Source organism: Trachinotus anak, unplaced genomic scaffold, assembly GCF_046630095.1.
Source record: "Trachinotus anak isolate AG129_WGS33_773 ecotype Australia unplaced genomic scaffold, CSIRO_AGI_Tana_v1 ptg000008l, whole genome shotgun sequence".
Taxonomy (NCBI): Eukaryota; Metazoa; Chordata; class Actinopteri; order Carangiformes; family Carangidae; genus Trachinotus; species Trachinotus anak.
The window spans coordinates 17,403,795-17,420,267 of record NW_027273859.1 but is presented as its reverse complement, the minus strand read 5'-3'; the positions used below and the strand labels follow the sequence as shown (position 1 = coordinate 17,420,267).

Sequence of the window (16,473 nt, the reverse complement as noted above, 5' to 3'; positions counted from 1 at the left end):
TGCTCATGCACTGAGCAACTACACTATATCCAGTGGCTTAGGTTAAATTAAAAATACAATAAATACATTATGTTTCATTATTATGTTGTTTTATTTCCTTAAGTGATTAGATAAGTTCCATTCTTGCAGTAATGCCAGTACTTCTCCAAATATTATTGTATTTACACAGCAAGATTTTAAACCAATCCAAGTAATAATCCCCTTGACATGCCAGAAAAAAATAAATCAAAACCAAATTTTGACCATAGCTGAAAATAAAAATCAATGCTGCTGGGCTCATCTGAGCACAGCTGCTTGGATCCCCATCACTTCACTGCATGAACTGTGAGTCTGTGCAGTGGCTCACCTCTTCACTGCGCTAAAAGGCATTTAGGTTAATAAGGCTACCATATGGTCACAATACCACATCAGAGGATTTAAATAATGAATTAAATTACTGCTGCTGTGCTATGTGCGTAAAAAATGCACACAGGTATTGACCCTGATCCGACTGCTGTGTGATGATGACCACAGCTATTTGGCAAAGTCAAACAAAATGAGCCCACATTCTATGTTTGTTTGATCAGCGTGAGGCAGTGTCTGAAAGCAGATGTTAGTAGCAAAAAGTGTGAGGCAATGCTGTGATACTGAAGGAGCTGAGGGTGCAACTTGGATGTCAGGAGGGTGGGTTTCTTTATTTCATACTTTCACAGACATCTTTTTTAAACTAATTGAATCATTTCTTTGACCATCATTCCAAAAAGATACTCAATTTCTAATGGCATAAATACAGCTACCTCGTGATTAACTTTCTGAAAGTCAGCAAATTAATTGATTGTTTTGGCTGCAGACTTTTTGGACTACATACCAAAAAGCAGAAAATCTAATTTGACGGCCAGCTGAGGATCATCAGGAGCAAAAATACATGTCCTGTCTATTACTTGATCTCTTGGACTTCAAAGGTCTGATTATTAGTAATGAGTTTACTGATGTACTGGCCGTCTGTCATTTAAATTATAGCAAGTTAGTATCAAAACTGCTGTGCTCTGATCCCCCCTTGTGTCTATCTCTGTGTGTGTGTGGGTGCACTAGTCAGCCAGTCATAACATCACCAACACTAATTGAGTGAGTCCAGAAATGAGAAGTGTGTACAGGTCCTCCCTAAGGGGTAAACAGTCAACGTCTACACCCCCACACACACATGCATCCACACAAACCCATTCTAATGTAATTGATTTTCTAAACACTTCCATACTTTATGGTCACTGCCAAATGAAACTCACCCAAATAGGTTGGAGGCTAATGTCAAACGAGGTAAAATTACTTCTCTCTGCACCTGCTGTCATGTACAACCTTTAAAGTCCACTCAAATGTTGCAGATGTAAAAAGTTTTTCTCAATCTTTTGAAGTAATGGCCCAAAGATTCTTTATTCAATGCTTCATTGTACGTTCTCCTTTAAGTCTTTGACATTTTATTCATTCTTTTCTTTAGAGATTTGTACAACCAAATCTACCCAGCCTGAGAGATGGAGCATAGGTCCCATATATTCAGCATCGCAGTGCTCTTTTTTTTTTTCTTTCTTTCCCTGCTACAATACATCCCTGTCATTCAACAGCTACACCTTATTTCATGACAACCCTGACATAAGTAATGGAAAATCAAAAATCTTCACTAAATATTTTTTTTCTATTTTATTTGTATTAAATATTAACAATAGGCAGACATTGGACAGAAATCTTTTGATAGAACATGTGAACAAACAACTGTGAGTGTGACAAAAGCTATCTCAGACAGAAACTGAAGAGAAATACTTTGTGTAAACACACACTGAACGGTTTTTGACAATAATTAAGCCCATCAGACAGTTCTCGTCAAACAGATGAAGTTTAACAGGACTATAAAAGGGAGAAATGACTCTGCAGAGAGATGTCTTTGTTTTGGACAGATTATCCCTAATGAATTAATGAGCTAACTGGTCAGAGGCTCAGAGTAGGAATCTACTCAATAGATTTATATACTTAGACACAGACTTCATCCTGAACTGCAAAAGCAGCTTTAATAGATTATCATCATCCACTTTTCTGCCACAGTTAGAGTAAAGTTTGTGAAAAGTTTCAAAGTCATCTCAAGCAGAAATAGTCATAGTGCAAAGGCTGCATTTCAAGGGGGGGTTGAATCAGCAACTACGACTATGACTGAATCAACTGGCCTTTACATGTAATATTTAACATGGGCCCTAAGTTTATTCAGTTTGATTGATTTTCTGATGTGTAACTATAGCCTGAAATGCTTTGGTAATAGCTCAGACCCACGGCTGCATTTGACATTTATCATCAAAATCTAAAAAAGTTTTTGTTGTGTTTTAATCTCTTGCGTGCCAACAACCAGTATGCAAATCCTATTATTCAGTGTCGTTTTTGTGAACACAAACTGTTCATGTTCATGAACAGTCAACATCAACAGTTTTAATCATTTATGTACAATTATACAATTCAATTTCTTTATTACAGCAATTCAAAAAGGAAAAAAAAATTACAGTAAGCACATTAAAAAGCTAGGACAGCATAATATATATGATTCATTAAAATTATAATAATAATAATAATTATATAATTATTATTATTGTGAGTACTATCTTTATTTGTGAGTGCCAAGGTGCTTTTAGGGATGTGTCTATGACAATAAATATAAATAAGGCAGAAACAATAAATAACATCCCAACAAATGAAAGGTCGTAAATGTACAACATGCTGCTAAATAAAATGAAGAACTGAGGTTTGTGAGGTGTATCCCCTTCATGATTGTAGACCCTTGCTTCCCAGTGAAATTCAATATCATTTCATTCTTACAGTTGGACAGGGAGAAATGAAAATGTGCCATTTAAGAAGTGGCCTTTTCCTTTTATGATATACGACATGGCTGGCAGCCTGCCTCTTGGACACAGCTGAAACAAGCACAGCTGTTTCAAACATGGTGAAAAAAATAAAATCTGAGTTGGCAGTACAAACAAGGCCAAATACTCCCTTATGACATTTCACGTTATGATACATGCATTGATGAGGGATGCAAATAGCATTTCTTGAGAGGTCAATCAGTGACAAAGTATTGCTACCCTCCACCTGTAAACAAATCTAGTAGGGAATGTTTAGTTCACATTACAGCTGTGGTTCTGAGTCCAGGTTCTCAGGAGCCACATTACTGCTGGCTATTGACCAGGTGTAAAATTACTCCCTTCCAGAAAAGTGGAATTAAAAATCAGCAGCGTTGCAGGTCCCAGTGCCCAGTGCCGCTGCAACAGAGTCTGTGATAGATACACTATATGACAATACAAGCTCTGGGCAAGTAGGCTAAGCAAGGGAGAGAGATTGGGGAAAATGAGACACCTGGGACATGATAGAAGGGGAGGGAGGATAATAGACTGAAAAAGATGAGAACAGAAAGAAAAATGGATGCTGAGGGAAAAGGCAGAGGGAAATGTATAGGGAGCGATTCAAGGAGAATAAGGGGAGTGGATAAACTGGAAACAAGAAAACAGGCTGGAAAAGAGAGGAAATGGAGCAAAAGAAGCAGACCAGAGGGAGAATTGTACCTTCAACCAGTGGGAACAGACCTGTCTTCCTTCAGGCTTTTCTTCACTGCTACCAGGTCCATGCCTCATGAAGTGTGCATTACAACACACACACAATTTATACAACTTCCCTACAGCCAGGTGCTGTTTAGACACAGATAAGGTCAACAACTCTTCCAGAATCTAACAATTTCTGTAGATGCCAGGAGCTCTGAACTCCTGGCCTGTGCTCAGCAGTGGAACAGGCTCCCATCTCCCAGCTGACATTGTAAGAGTTGCCCCAAATCCTATGGTGAAAGAAAGGGTTGTTCTAAAGTCTTGTCAGTTCAACAGAGCAAATTAATCAGCCAAACATGTGGCAGCAGTGCAATGCATTAAATTATGCAGATACAGGTCAGGAGCTTCAGTTTATGTTCACATCAAACAGATTCAGAATGTGGACAAAATGTGATCTCAGTGACTTTGACCGTGTACTCAGAATGGTGTGAAAAACAAGAAACATCCAGTGAGCGTCAGTGCTGTGAACAGAAACGCCTTGATGATGAGAGAGGTCAGAGGAGAATATCTAGACTGGTTGCAGCTGACAGAAAGGCTACAGTAACTCAGATAACCACTCTTTACAACTGTGGTGAGCAGAAAGAGCACCTCGGAAAGCACAACATGTGAAACCCTGAGGTGCATGGGCTATAACAGCAGAAGACCATGTCAGGTTCTACTTCCTGTTCTGCCAAGAACAGAAATCTGAGCCATGCAGTTGGCAGGGTTAGAATTTGTTGTCAACAGCACAAATCTATGGACCCAACCTGCCATGTGTCCATAGTCCAGGCTGGTGGTGGTGGTGTAATGATGTGGGGAATGTTCTCACCATATCCCTTGGTAATCAATAATGGTCTGAATGCCACAGCCTATCTGAGTATTGTTGCTGACCATGTGCATCCCTTTATAGCCGCTATTGACCATCTTCTAATGGCTACTTCAAGCATGATAATGCAACATGTCACAAAACAAAAGTAATCTCAGACTGGTTTCATGAACATGACAATAACTTCTGTGTACTTCAGTGGCCTCCCCAGGCACCAGATCTGAATCCAACAGAACACCATTTGGATGTCAGAGAATGGGAGGTTGAATGTGTAGCTGGCAAATCTACAGAAATGATGTGTCTCAGCGTCTCAAAATAGCCTCCTGTTGAGGCCCTGACAAGTGTTAATAAGGTGTTCCTAATAAAGTGATTGTGAGTGAGTTTATATACAGCACTGGCCGACTGAACAAGCACTGTAGTTATGCAGTCCAGTTGTTCACAGAAAGTTGGTTTCTCACTTATTAAATTGTAACACATTTCATAGCCGAAGTGTGAATAATGTTGTATGATTCAGCAGGTCATGGCAGTTACAGTGTATGTAAATCTCACTCAAAAGATATGTGTCCTACTGTCCAAAACAACATAATTGCTAGCCTTATTATACCAAATGGCATCTCATTAGGCCAGTTTTAAAAAGATAACCAGCACATCTGAGAACAGGAAGATAAAAAAGGCTTACATAAAAGGACTGGGTATCAGTGGAAAAACTGATGCTTTTACAAATGGGATAGTCCATAAAATCATGTTTTTCGGTTTCTTTCTTTTCATTATTTGATCAAGAAAACAATTTTCTGTCATTTACTTCTCTAAACAGAATCAGACTATTCCCAATTAATTCCAATAGTAAAATCATCATAGAAAATGTGTCAGTTGAACAGCAATGCCATTATTTGAAACATTTTTCCCTTTGGATTCCTAAAATTGGATATTGACACTATCATTTAGTAAAGCACCAGTAGGTATCCCTGTTCAATACCCAGCCCTAAAGAAGATTTGAAGGGCTTCATTCCAAAACCTGATACTTTTCCTCCCATTCAAAAAATACCCAATGCTGGTTGTGCCAAATCAAAAAATTTTGTTCTGTTCATTGTCTGAAGTGTTTTGATCTTGTTAGCTAAGTGCGCAGGAATGCTAATTAAGTGTCATTTTGTTATACAATTATAATTATAGGAGTGCAATTGTTCAAATGACAGATATCTCACTTTAGAATGAAACTCTTCATTTCAGCTTCTGTACTGTACTAATCTAACATTGTGGATACACGTTGATTCTTCTATATAATGTGGGTAATATAGCAACATTGTATTTCTACAATTTCTACAAAAACAGTAGTCAAGTATTAAGCTGAAAGAACATGTAATGCCTTATTTATGTGAGCAGAAGGATAGACAATTAGTTCTCAAAACACTATTCAAACAGGTTCATGTCTTAGAGGTCATGGCATGTTTGATTCCCTTCTTAAAACACTGAGGTGAGAGTTGATACTGAAACATTATTAAAAGACTTTAAAAGTCACCCCAATTCCACTTTTGTTGGAGTACAAAATCCTCACCTGTATTTCCTTAAATTTTAAAAAGCATGCAGTAAGTGGGTAATGGATGTGGATGTTCACCGAAACATGTCTCTTTTTCTGGACGTCTGTAAGTGGACAGGAATGAGGAGTTGATCTGATGTAGGGTTTGGCAATGTGAGAGTATATCCTTACAAGCGCAAAATATGGTCAGTCCCATAGTTCCTTAAGCAGCACATTTCAGCTGGTAAAAATTGTAAAATAAACTGATAAAAAATAAATCTTATCAACAAAACACACAAATACATATCTCATGTCTTTGTCCTGGTATACAACCCTGTTACTTGTACAGATTGTGAGGCAGAGATATCACAGATGATGTCTCTGTGTGAGAGTGTGTAAGTGTGTGTGACTAGACCTGTGTGTCTGTGTGTGTGTGTGTGTGTGTGTGTGTGTGTGTTTGAGCGTACACATGGATATGAGGTTGTGAGTCTGTATGTACTTTGTGTGTCTGTGGGTGTAAGCACATCTTAACTGTCAGCATGACACAACGTGGGAGTTCTGATAGACGGGTGAGTGCCTTTTCATACTCACAGCCTGTGTACGTGCACTTGCATATGAGTTTGTGTTTCAGCGAGCAAATCCATGAACAAAATGTCAGCAAATAGTTGGTATGCGTTGAGAAGAGAGACAAGTGTGATTGTAAGCGCATGTGGTTCGTGATTCGGGGGAGGATAGAGACAGTAAAAACACAAGCAACTTGTTCTGAAGGAGCAGCAGTTTTCTATATAGTCACGCATTTTGTCACTTAAGTCAGTGATATGGCTGCTTGTGGTTGGGATGCTGTAAATGTTTGTGTGCCCTCAACTGTCTCTCTGCGTCAGAGCTTGCAGTTCAGCAGTGTGTAGGGAATGTTGGAGGAAGACGTTTTTACGACTGTAGCTATGCAGAGACAGAGGGCCTCGAGGTGGCTGTCCTAAACGACCTGTAAATGTGGTGGATGAGGAGGAAGAGGAGGAGGCTGAGGATGGAGTAGGAGGTGGAGGGGAGGCTTGGTCGGCCGACGAGATGCTTGGAGAAGGGCTTCCTCTGCTTGCAAGACTATGGAGGCTTGAAGAGGCGCTGGCCCCGACTGCACGAGGGATGTGGCTAGGGGGATGGTGTTCTCCTCCTCCTCTCCTTGCTCCACCTGACAGACTTACTCCACCTCCTCCTCCTAGAGTTAAGGACTCAGAAGAGGAGGACACCACCTCTGGCTGCCTGTAGGACAGAGATGGCATTAAATTGTGATTAGCAGCTGCCAAACCAGAACCTGGGCATTGATTTGGACTTGGGCCCGTTTGTGACACTTGAAGCTGGGCTGGAGTAGTAGGTGAGGCTTGGGCTGACATTGCAGAAATGACAGAGGACAGGTTGGAGGAGCCTGGAGCCAGATTTGGAGCTGGATTACGGGCAATGGACTGTGCCAAGGCCCCCTGGCAGTGGCGCTCCTCCCTGGCAGCGTGTCGCTCAGAAGCAGAGGGCTGGCCATGCAGAGGTGGATAATGATGGGGGAGGTGCTGGTTAGATAGGTCCCCTCCGAGTGCTGCCCCCACTCCCCGCACTACTCTTCGGTCCCTTGAAGGCAAGTTGCTGCTGCTGCCTAGTCCTGACCACCGGCCTGGATGATTGGTCTGAGAGAGAGAAGGACAGAGAGAAACAGAAAAAAGATAAAGACAGATATTAAAGAGAATTTGCCACTTACTCTGCTTTCTGTCATTGTCTTTCTGAGTGTGTGACTTGTAGCTGCCATTTTTCAAGAATAATTCACTGAGTATATGCCAGGGGACCAAGTAGGAGATAGAGAGTGAGACATGGACAGGCAGAGACAAATAGAGAGACAGGCAGCACGAGAAAGAGCGCTGTTGTGTGTTATAGTATAGATTGTAGATTGTTAATTGGGTGACATTTGGCGAACGATCTCTCTGGGCTCCTGCAGCTTGTTCTAATTGTTTCTAAACCAACCGGAACCCTGCTCACTAAAGAACAGGCACACACACACACACACACACACAGACACACACACACACGCACACACTAAGAGACAAACAGGATGAGGTAATATGCATGTATGGAGATATGTGCTCAAGGTAAAGGAAAAATCCCCACTCACAAAGCGGTTGGAATCTCACTCTCTGTGTTGCGCGTGCACACAGACACACACACACACACGCACGCACACACAATGGGGAGGATGGCACATAAAGCTAGATGGCAGAAACAAGAGCCACCTGTTCTCTTTCACACTCCGCTGCACCCCCTTATGCAACATATCTCATCACAGTTCCTTCACTCTCGCTCCCTCCAGCTCCCTTACACACGCACACACGCATGCACGTTCGCACACACACACACACGCACACACACACAGTCTCCATGACTTCAAAAGACATTGCATTGACATTCATTTCCACATTTACTCTAACCTTTACCGTAACTAGTACCCCATCCTTTACCCTTACCTCAACCTAAATTTAACTTTACCCTACCCTTAAAACACACCTTAAAATTGAATGATTTACTTATGGTCCCCATAAGGAAACTGTGTAAACAGATGTAGGAAATGAGTAATACCTGGGCCATACAGACACACAAAACACACAAATCTTAAGTCGCACTGGGACCAATCGCATAGTCCTCACTAAAGAAACACAATCTCATCTGACACTGAACCTCATGGGAGAATAAGCCAAGTTGACATTTGCCAACACAATGACTTTGTGTGTTTTGCTGTGAGTGGTTTGCATATGGATGAGCACGTGTCTGTGTAATTGTGCACACGCACATATTGTATGTGTGCTACATGTTTTAATATGCATTTTTGCACAAACACACATGCATTCATTTAGATGCCCATGTGCTTTCATGTGTATGAAGGTGATCATGTTTCCAAGTGTTTTTATTGTATGTATGTTGTAAGTAATGTTATTACTGTATTGAAGCTGTTGACAAGAATTTGGTGTGAGAGGTAGAATGTAATTAGCCAGAACACAGCTGACTGAATAAGTACAGTATAACAGTGGAAAGGCTAATTCAATGAAACAGTTTCTTTTCATGAGATAATATTGTCAACCTAAAATCAAATTAAAGAAGGGAGGGGGGGTAGAAAGTGGAGGATCACAATGAAACCGGAAATGAGTCAGTGTGTATTACAAATGATGATTACTGGACAGAGAAACTTTAGCTGTGATGTATAATTGGTCTGTCTATATAACAAGACCAGTGTGTGCTATGGGTGTCAATTCATTTTAATCAAATGATTTAACACGGCCAGTGTGAGATGCGCTTCAAAAAGGATTTTTTGTGGATCCTTTTTGTGTTTTGTAGCGTGCATTGACATGTACATACAGATGTCCAGTGTCATACTAGTGATTTGGCTTAATGTTTTCTAGAACAAATTAGAGTATCAGCTTTAATTAAAGTATTTATAAGGTCAGCAGATTAAAAAAATAACATCCTTTTTGTACATGGGACACACCTTCAAAGAGTAAGTGGTCCAAACAGATTACAGTAGAAATGATATTCAATAAAGTAGTCCTTTTCATGCAGTGAAAAGAAAGTAGCGCTAATTATACAATGTGGTTGGAAAACTCAGTGGGTGCAATAACTTGTGAAAGTTTCCAGCCCCTGAACACCACAAGACTTTTAATATCTTACTGTGAGGTGCTATTTCCAGCTTTTTTTTTTGCATTTCAAAGTCTGAGCCGATTCTGTGAGGATTTAGCTGTGACTGTACTGGGCTCTAATTTAGTCTGAGGCGGTACGGACTACAGGGTGGGGTAAACATGATAAGTAAACAAGGTCATGAGAACAGTGAAAAAAAAATGACGTGAAGAGAATCAACCTTGCTCAGAACCTTTCTGTTCTTGATACTGATTTTCATAATCAGCAAATACAAAGATTTTCTTTCTTGTCTTACTTCAAAGATCAACAGAATTTCTGCATTTTTTTTTTTTTTTTACCATTATTAGTTTACACAGTCATGTCTAAGCCAGTTCATTAAGAAATGTTGACGACAGAAGACTGTTACATTTGTTAATTTAATCTTAATCTGTCCATGCTGCATGTGTCTGATGGTTGTAATCCCCCACCTACAGCACAAAGAAACATGGAAACTGTTTCTGACATGCTCATTTGATATGGCGTTTAAAAAATCTGAATTGCAGCCAAACGGTTTGCACTTTAAAAGATCAGTCTTTGTGTCCAACTGTTAAAAAAACCAAACAAAAAAACAAGCATAACAGCGCTCTGCCGAACATCAAACAGTGTGTCGTCTATACAGCTTACTTAAAGAGCTCGGGGAGTGTGTCTCTGCTTTCTAATGGGCTCTAATGGGTGGATAAACACTACAAGACTTCTCGCAGAATCCTTGATCTAATTAAGAGGAGTGAGAATTTCCATTCCAGCCAAATTTTCTACATAGGGGCGCTGTGAAAAAACATGAGGGAATTGCCAGTGTTGAATATCCACTATGGTCGTGCAGGTTTATGTGGGACGGCTTAATTAGTGCTAAATTGCTAATCTTATAAAAAAGAAATCTGTAGTGTTTTTCCACCCTCAGATACTTGCGAAAACAACAGAAGGTAAGGCGAGAATGCAAGATACAAATTGGCAGTTTGAAAGAAATAATTACCAGGCACAGTACAAGAGTTGGTTGTAGAGACATATGCTGTGTATCAAAGGGACATTTCTGATCCAAGTTTGAAAGAAAAAAAAAAAGTTAAAAATTTATCAAATACAGTGAATCAAATGCAACTAAAACTGGGGTAAAACTGGGGCGGCATATGTTTGAGTGCACAAGAAAGGCAGAACGACAGGGAGAGAGAAGGAGGTCAATCACAATGAAAGCAAGGAGAAGAGAAAAAAGAGGAAAAGAGGTGAGAAGACAGGAGTAAATGAATGAGAGAGTAGTGAGAATGTGATTAAAAACAGATAAAGAAAAATGAGAACAACAGAAGAACAGACAGCAAGGCGCAGAGAAAAAAGAGAGCAGGACAGATTTACAAACTCAGGTGTCCTTTCTCAAGTACACACTCTGCGGCAAGCAGGCTGCCTCATCACCAGAGACAGAACGGCCTGTGTGTGTGCAAACACTGAAGAGTCCCTCTTACACACAGTCCTATAAATACACACACACACATATACACGTAGACCTAGGTAAATCAGAGTGATTTAAGGGGGCCCTTTCCTGCAGCCTTGGTTTTTATTGGGCAGTGAAGAACAAAGCAATGTGGTAATGGCCAAGTTTGCATAAAAGAGCTCTTTAAAACCCTAAAACATCCCTATACAGCATTTGCCTGTCTTAGTTTCATAAAAGAGAGGGCATGGGAGATTTATTTCATGACTTTTGTTAACCCTTCAAACAAACTTCAACTGAGTAATTATAGAAAACAACACGGACTATAGCTATGTGTTAACGGCAACTGCTATCAGTCACACACCAGGGCTCTGTATTCCTAAACCCACACACCTAATTCTAATGAAGGCCATGGGGCTGAAATGCATGGACCCAAAAACTTTCCAACTCTTCAGAGTGAGATTAGAGAGGTAAAAGTTTGTAAATGTGACTTCTTTATATTCTGTGACACCCACAAACTCTGTGCGTGAACAAAGTAATCCTGTGGTTCTTTGAAAGTGTGAAATGCTGGGGTGTTCAGCATGGATACAATAACAGTACAGTACACCCACACGGATGGTACTCTACATCCTATTTAGATCATAACCAAATACATTTTACAGCCTTGATGCTGCGTGAGCCCAAACCATCCTACCTCATCCTGTCTACCTTTATCTCAACAGACAGTCTCATTCATATTTGTTTGCCTATTTATCCTCAGCGTGACAGAAAGTTGTCCAGGTGCAGAAAACCCAGGAAGTGGGTCTTGAATGTCTCTTCAACCATAATTAACAACACTGTTGTTATGTGGGAACTCAAAAGACAAACAATCCTTCTTGAGTTCTGAGGCAATGGGCAGTGCACCACGCGTGCTACACACTGGTTTGCATTAGTTTTTGATAAAAAGAGCCAGAACAGGCTGAGAAACATGGTATCCATGCTCAGAAATCCCACAAAGCTCTAACTATCATTTCCTGTGCTGTTGCCCAGAGAGCATCATTGACTATTCACAGACAAGGTGTGTACAGCAGAGTCTCCCACATCAACAAAAAGCACTTTGCTGGGTAAATCGGCACCATACAATCAAAGAAGGGGTGAAACTTCAGTCTGGGCCAGGTGTCTCAAGGCCAGAGTATACCTTTACTTTGAACTTGCTGGTTTTCATCAATATACAATCCCCTTAGGAAGTCAGTTTCTTGTACAGCCTGTAGCAGCTTCCTTGCTTTCCCCATCGCTCTTTGTTGTAGTCTTCAATCTTTATCTCCCCTCTCTTCCCTGCCTCTGCATTTCCCTATACAACGCTCCCAGTTTCTCACTGCTGTCTCACTCCACACTTCACCCGTCTCTCTGATTTTTATGTGAAACTTAACTAACATTATATGGAACAGGAAGCTCATAAAAATGAAAAAATGCAGTAGTAGTAAATCTCCAATAAATCAGGATGGTAATTCCACCAAAGTAAGAACAAGAGAGGAGAGGACAAAACAAGTAAACAATGTCAGAGGTCAAAATTAATGCTGTGAATTACTACACTGTGAATTACTGCGCCCTTTCCCTCAGAAATTTCCCTCAGAAATTGAGGGAAAGGGCGCAAAAACTGGGCTGAGACATAAAAGTTCATTACAACAAAACATTAGCTTGGTGAAAATAAATTTTTAAAGCTATGAAGCAAGATTACGAATAATGCAACAGGGCTCAGTTGTCGAAAAAGATATTGTCACTTAGTTAAGCTATAAGCTTTTATGTACTTTCTGTGTTTTACTGTATTGTTTTTTTCTTTCATTTAATGCTATCGCTACCCAGACACATGCTTTCAACTGTGGGTGTATATGAATTTAACAGTATGCATGTTGATCTCTGACAGCCTGAGGCATGAGCATAGTCAAAAGCCTATTCCTTTCCTTGACTCTCACCTTCTTTCCCCCCTCTTGACCTCCCTTTTCTCATCTCTCACCTTCTCCTCCACTGTCCTTTATTTTGTCCCTTCTTCTCTCTTTCTTCGTTATGTAACTTGGTGCTTAAGAATGCCGGCGGCAAGCAGGGCTGGATAGGCCCTGACAGCTGGAGGATTGATGGTACACGACTGCAGTCTGGAGACCACACAAAGAAAGAGGAAGGGGGAGGGGGATTTTTTTCCTGTGGTGACAGTTGGGGTGCGGTTGGGCCTGAGGTGATGAAGAAAGATGGAGAATAAGAGAAGACAAAAGTTGAGCTTATGTCGCTATAGCTGTCAATCCAGCAGCAAAATGCCAACCAGCTGGCTGGATGTCACATCCTGGACCTTCCTGCTGGAGGCACACACTGCGAGGCAGGACACTAATGTGATGCACTGCACAGCTAATTGGCTCACAGTGCTACCAATCTTCAATCCTGTCACTGAACTACAGGAAAATTATCTGCATTAGACGCTGTTATATTGAGTAACAGCAGCCAAACACAGTAACCTGCTGCAACCCACATGTATTAAAAAAACAGGGTTGTGTGTGTCTGTAACTCGATAAATATTTAGACTTACAATATCTCAGACAGGGCAACTCCACTGCACATCAATGTGGCTGAGGGCCTGAATATATTACAATGTCTGAGACTGAGTCATCTCTTGCCTTTTTCACTAAAAAAGAAATTGGGAAAAGAAAACAAACTTATTTACAGCAATAGCCTTGAGGAGAAGTTGCAAACCTTATCACCAAATTCTGCATATGTTCAAATGCACACTTGGGAGCTGCTTGAAGACTCTTCTCATACCGATGAATACTTGAGGGACACATTAATGATTGTTGCTAACTTGATACCGAACAGGGCTCTTCTCACAGAAACTGATCTGCTGGTGTTGGGTGTTTCTTGTCTCATATAAAGGATTAAAATTTAAGGCAATTCATATACACAGTGTAACCTCATCCTCCTCTAAGCACCTGTGGAGAGAAGGACCAGTGTGGCAAATACTGCATAATCATGACGCAAATTAGTACACGATGATAATGACTTCAAGTGACTTTCTGAGCAGCCAGTAACCTCTGTTCCTTCAAAAACAACTAAACATTATTGGCAGAAGAGCCTGACATTTTTTTTTCATGAATGGAACAGAGGAAAGTTTCAGCTACATTTTATATTTATTTGTTACTAATTTTCTTGATTGCCTGAATCTAGCTGCTGTTGAGTTATTGTGCGTCTTGCAGACACACAACTGATTGACAGCTGTTGCCTAGCAACAGCAAGACACCTCTAACTGGATCACAGTTGGAGGAGGTAGAAGCATCATGGTTCACTTTGGTTTTGAGGCGTCTAGTGTGATCGTCTCCTGACTGGAGTTGCTGAACTTCTTATCAGTGATTCAAAGTCGCTACTTATGATTGTCGATGTTGAGAAGTGTACAGCCCCAGGACTTCAAATTCTTCCCAGAGTGAAAAAGGCAGGCTGGCAAGTATTGAAGCCAGTGCCATGCTGTGGCCAGGAGGCCTAATGAGGTTTCTTGAGCAGCTCTGATGGGCATGGATGCTGAGAATCTGGCATTGCTCATCAACCACCATCTCCAACAGGTCTGTGTGCGCATGTATATACGCATGTGTCTGTGTGTGCGTGTGTGTAATCATGGCGAAACTCATCGACCACCAGCCTGTGCCAATATGCTTGGTGAACACTGCCCAGCACCACAAGCAAAAGCAAGGAAAAGGCAAAATGAGTGAATGAGTAAAGATGAGGGAAGAGAATGAGAGAGGATGAAAGAAGCGAGGTTTGGGGGGCAGAGGGTAAAGTAGAATAAAGGAGAGGAGGAGCAGGATGAAAAAAGAGGATGAAAAAAGAACATATGAGAGAAGCAAACCATGAAAGAAAGTGGGATAAAAGACAGATAGTACAAAAAACATTACAAAGAGAAAAGAGCAGGTCAAAGAAATAAGGGGAGGGGATGATACAGGTAATAGTGAAGTAAAACAACAAAGGAAGAGATGGGAGGAGGAGAGAAGAGCAAGAGGGTAGATAGTCAAACAAGTGCAGGGAACAACAGTGGATAAAGTGAGAGTAAAAGGTGACAACACAGACTCAAAGTTACAGCAGATGAAAGAGAGAAATAATTAGAAGGCTAGACAAGGGGATAAAGAGAAAAGCAGAGAGATGGTAAGTGTTAGAGAGGTAGCATCTTATAAGGCCTGAGAGAGAAAGTTATCTCAGTGGAAAACTACATGTTGGAGAGGCAGGGACACAGTGGCTACTGCAGGAGCAACTAATGTGCCAAGGCCAACAATTTCAAGGGTTGCATTGGTATCTAAAGAAAGAATAGTCTTCATTTCCCAATGAAATCCTGTTTAAATATCAGGAACAAGGTATATTTTATTCTGTCTACTTATCAAACATTAACTGTAATTAGTTAATTGTTTAACAATAATCTTCACTGAGCTAAATGTAAACTCTATGTACAATACACCAACATTGCTGTAGGTATAACCCAAGTGCATGTGGTGACATTGATTGTTTTTTGTTTTTTTTAAACCAACTTCTATTTTTATAGGTTTGCTAGGAATTAGTGCTTGTCATAAGCTGCTGCTCATTTTGGCTCAATGGGATCAGCTGCCTGATTTAATGCCCAATTTAAGTCATAAGAACTCAATTATCCATAACCCAATAGCCCATTAGGCTTCAAACAGCCATGTATCTATGTCACCCTGAACATAAAAACTGCCAAATGCAATCCAATATTCACCTTTTCGGTTTAATCCATCAACAGAAATGGACAAACATCTCCATATCCATGCTTGGATCTTTGATGTCTAGTTACAGTATATCATTTTGCCCTCCCTTTGGTCATTTTTTTGAATTATCATGAAAAAGCTAGACATTAAAAATATACATCTAAGATTAAAGTGATACTTGCTCACTTATGAGATCTACAGTAGTTCAATTTAACTGGTGCTACTGTGTTTTATGGTTAGCAGATGATACATATTGGTTTTCCTCTCTAGGAGAGTGCTGCCATGCTCATTTTGTCACATCTGATTTCCAATCCAAACGCAGGCAGGTCAGATGAATTGGCAGCTCTACGTGGCCTGTAGGTGTGAATGTGTTTCCCTGTCAATGCCCGTTAGCCCTGTGATAGACTGGCATCCAGTCCAAGTGTAACCTACAGTACATCTAACTCAATGTGTCCTAGGAGACGATCCAGCCCCCCACAACCCTGAACATACTGTGTAATGGTTTAATTATTGAATGGATGGATGTTTTACCTGTTCTGCCACAAACAAAAATTCAGTGTCCACCTGATTTTAGCTCCGCACTAACACATGAGGTTAACTCCACTGTCTTGTGCACTTCAACTGTAACTGGACTGATTGCTGCACCTGGCTGCTCCCTCAGGTGTCAGCATGGTCCCTGATGGTGCTGTCTAATTATTGCAGAGGCTGTGATC

The 16,473-nt window shown here is 40.7% G+C and overlaps 1 protein-coding gene across 1 annotated transcript in view; it reads right to left on the bottom strand.

Annotated features, from left to right (window-relative positions):
• Positions 1-2,430: 2,430 nt before the first annotated feature.
• Positions 2,431-16,473, bottom strand: part of ccser1 (coiled-coil serine-rich protein 1) — a 117,802-nt gene continuing 103,759 nt past the window's right edge. Inside the window, exon 11 of the mRNA XM_071483155.1 lies at positions 2,431-7,593. Coding sequence (XP_071339256.1) covers positions 6,784-7,593 — 810 coding nt within the window. The 3' untranslated portion in view covers positions 2,431-6,783. The remainder of the gene's footprint in view (positions 7,594-16,473) is intronic.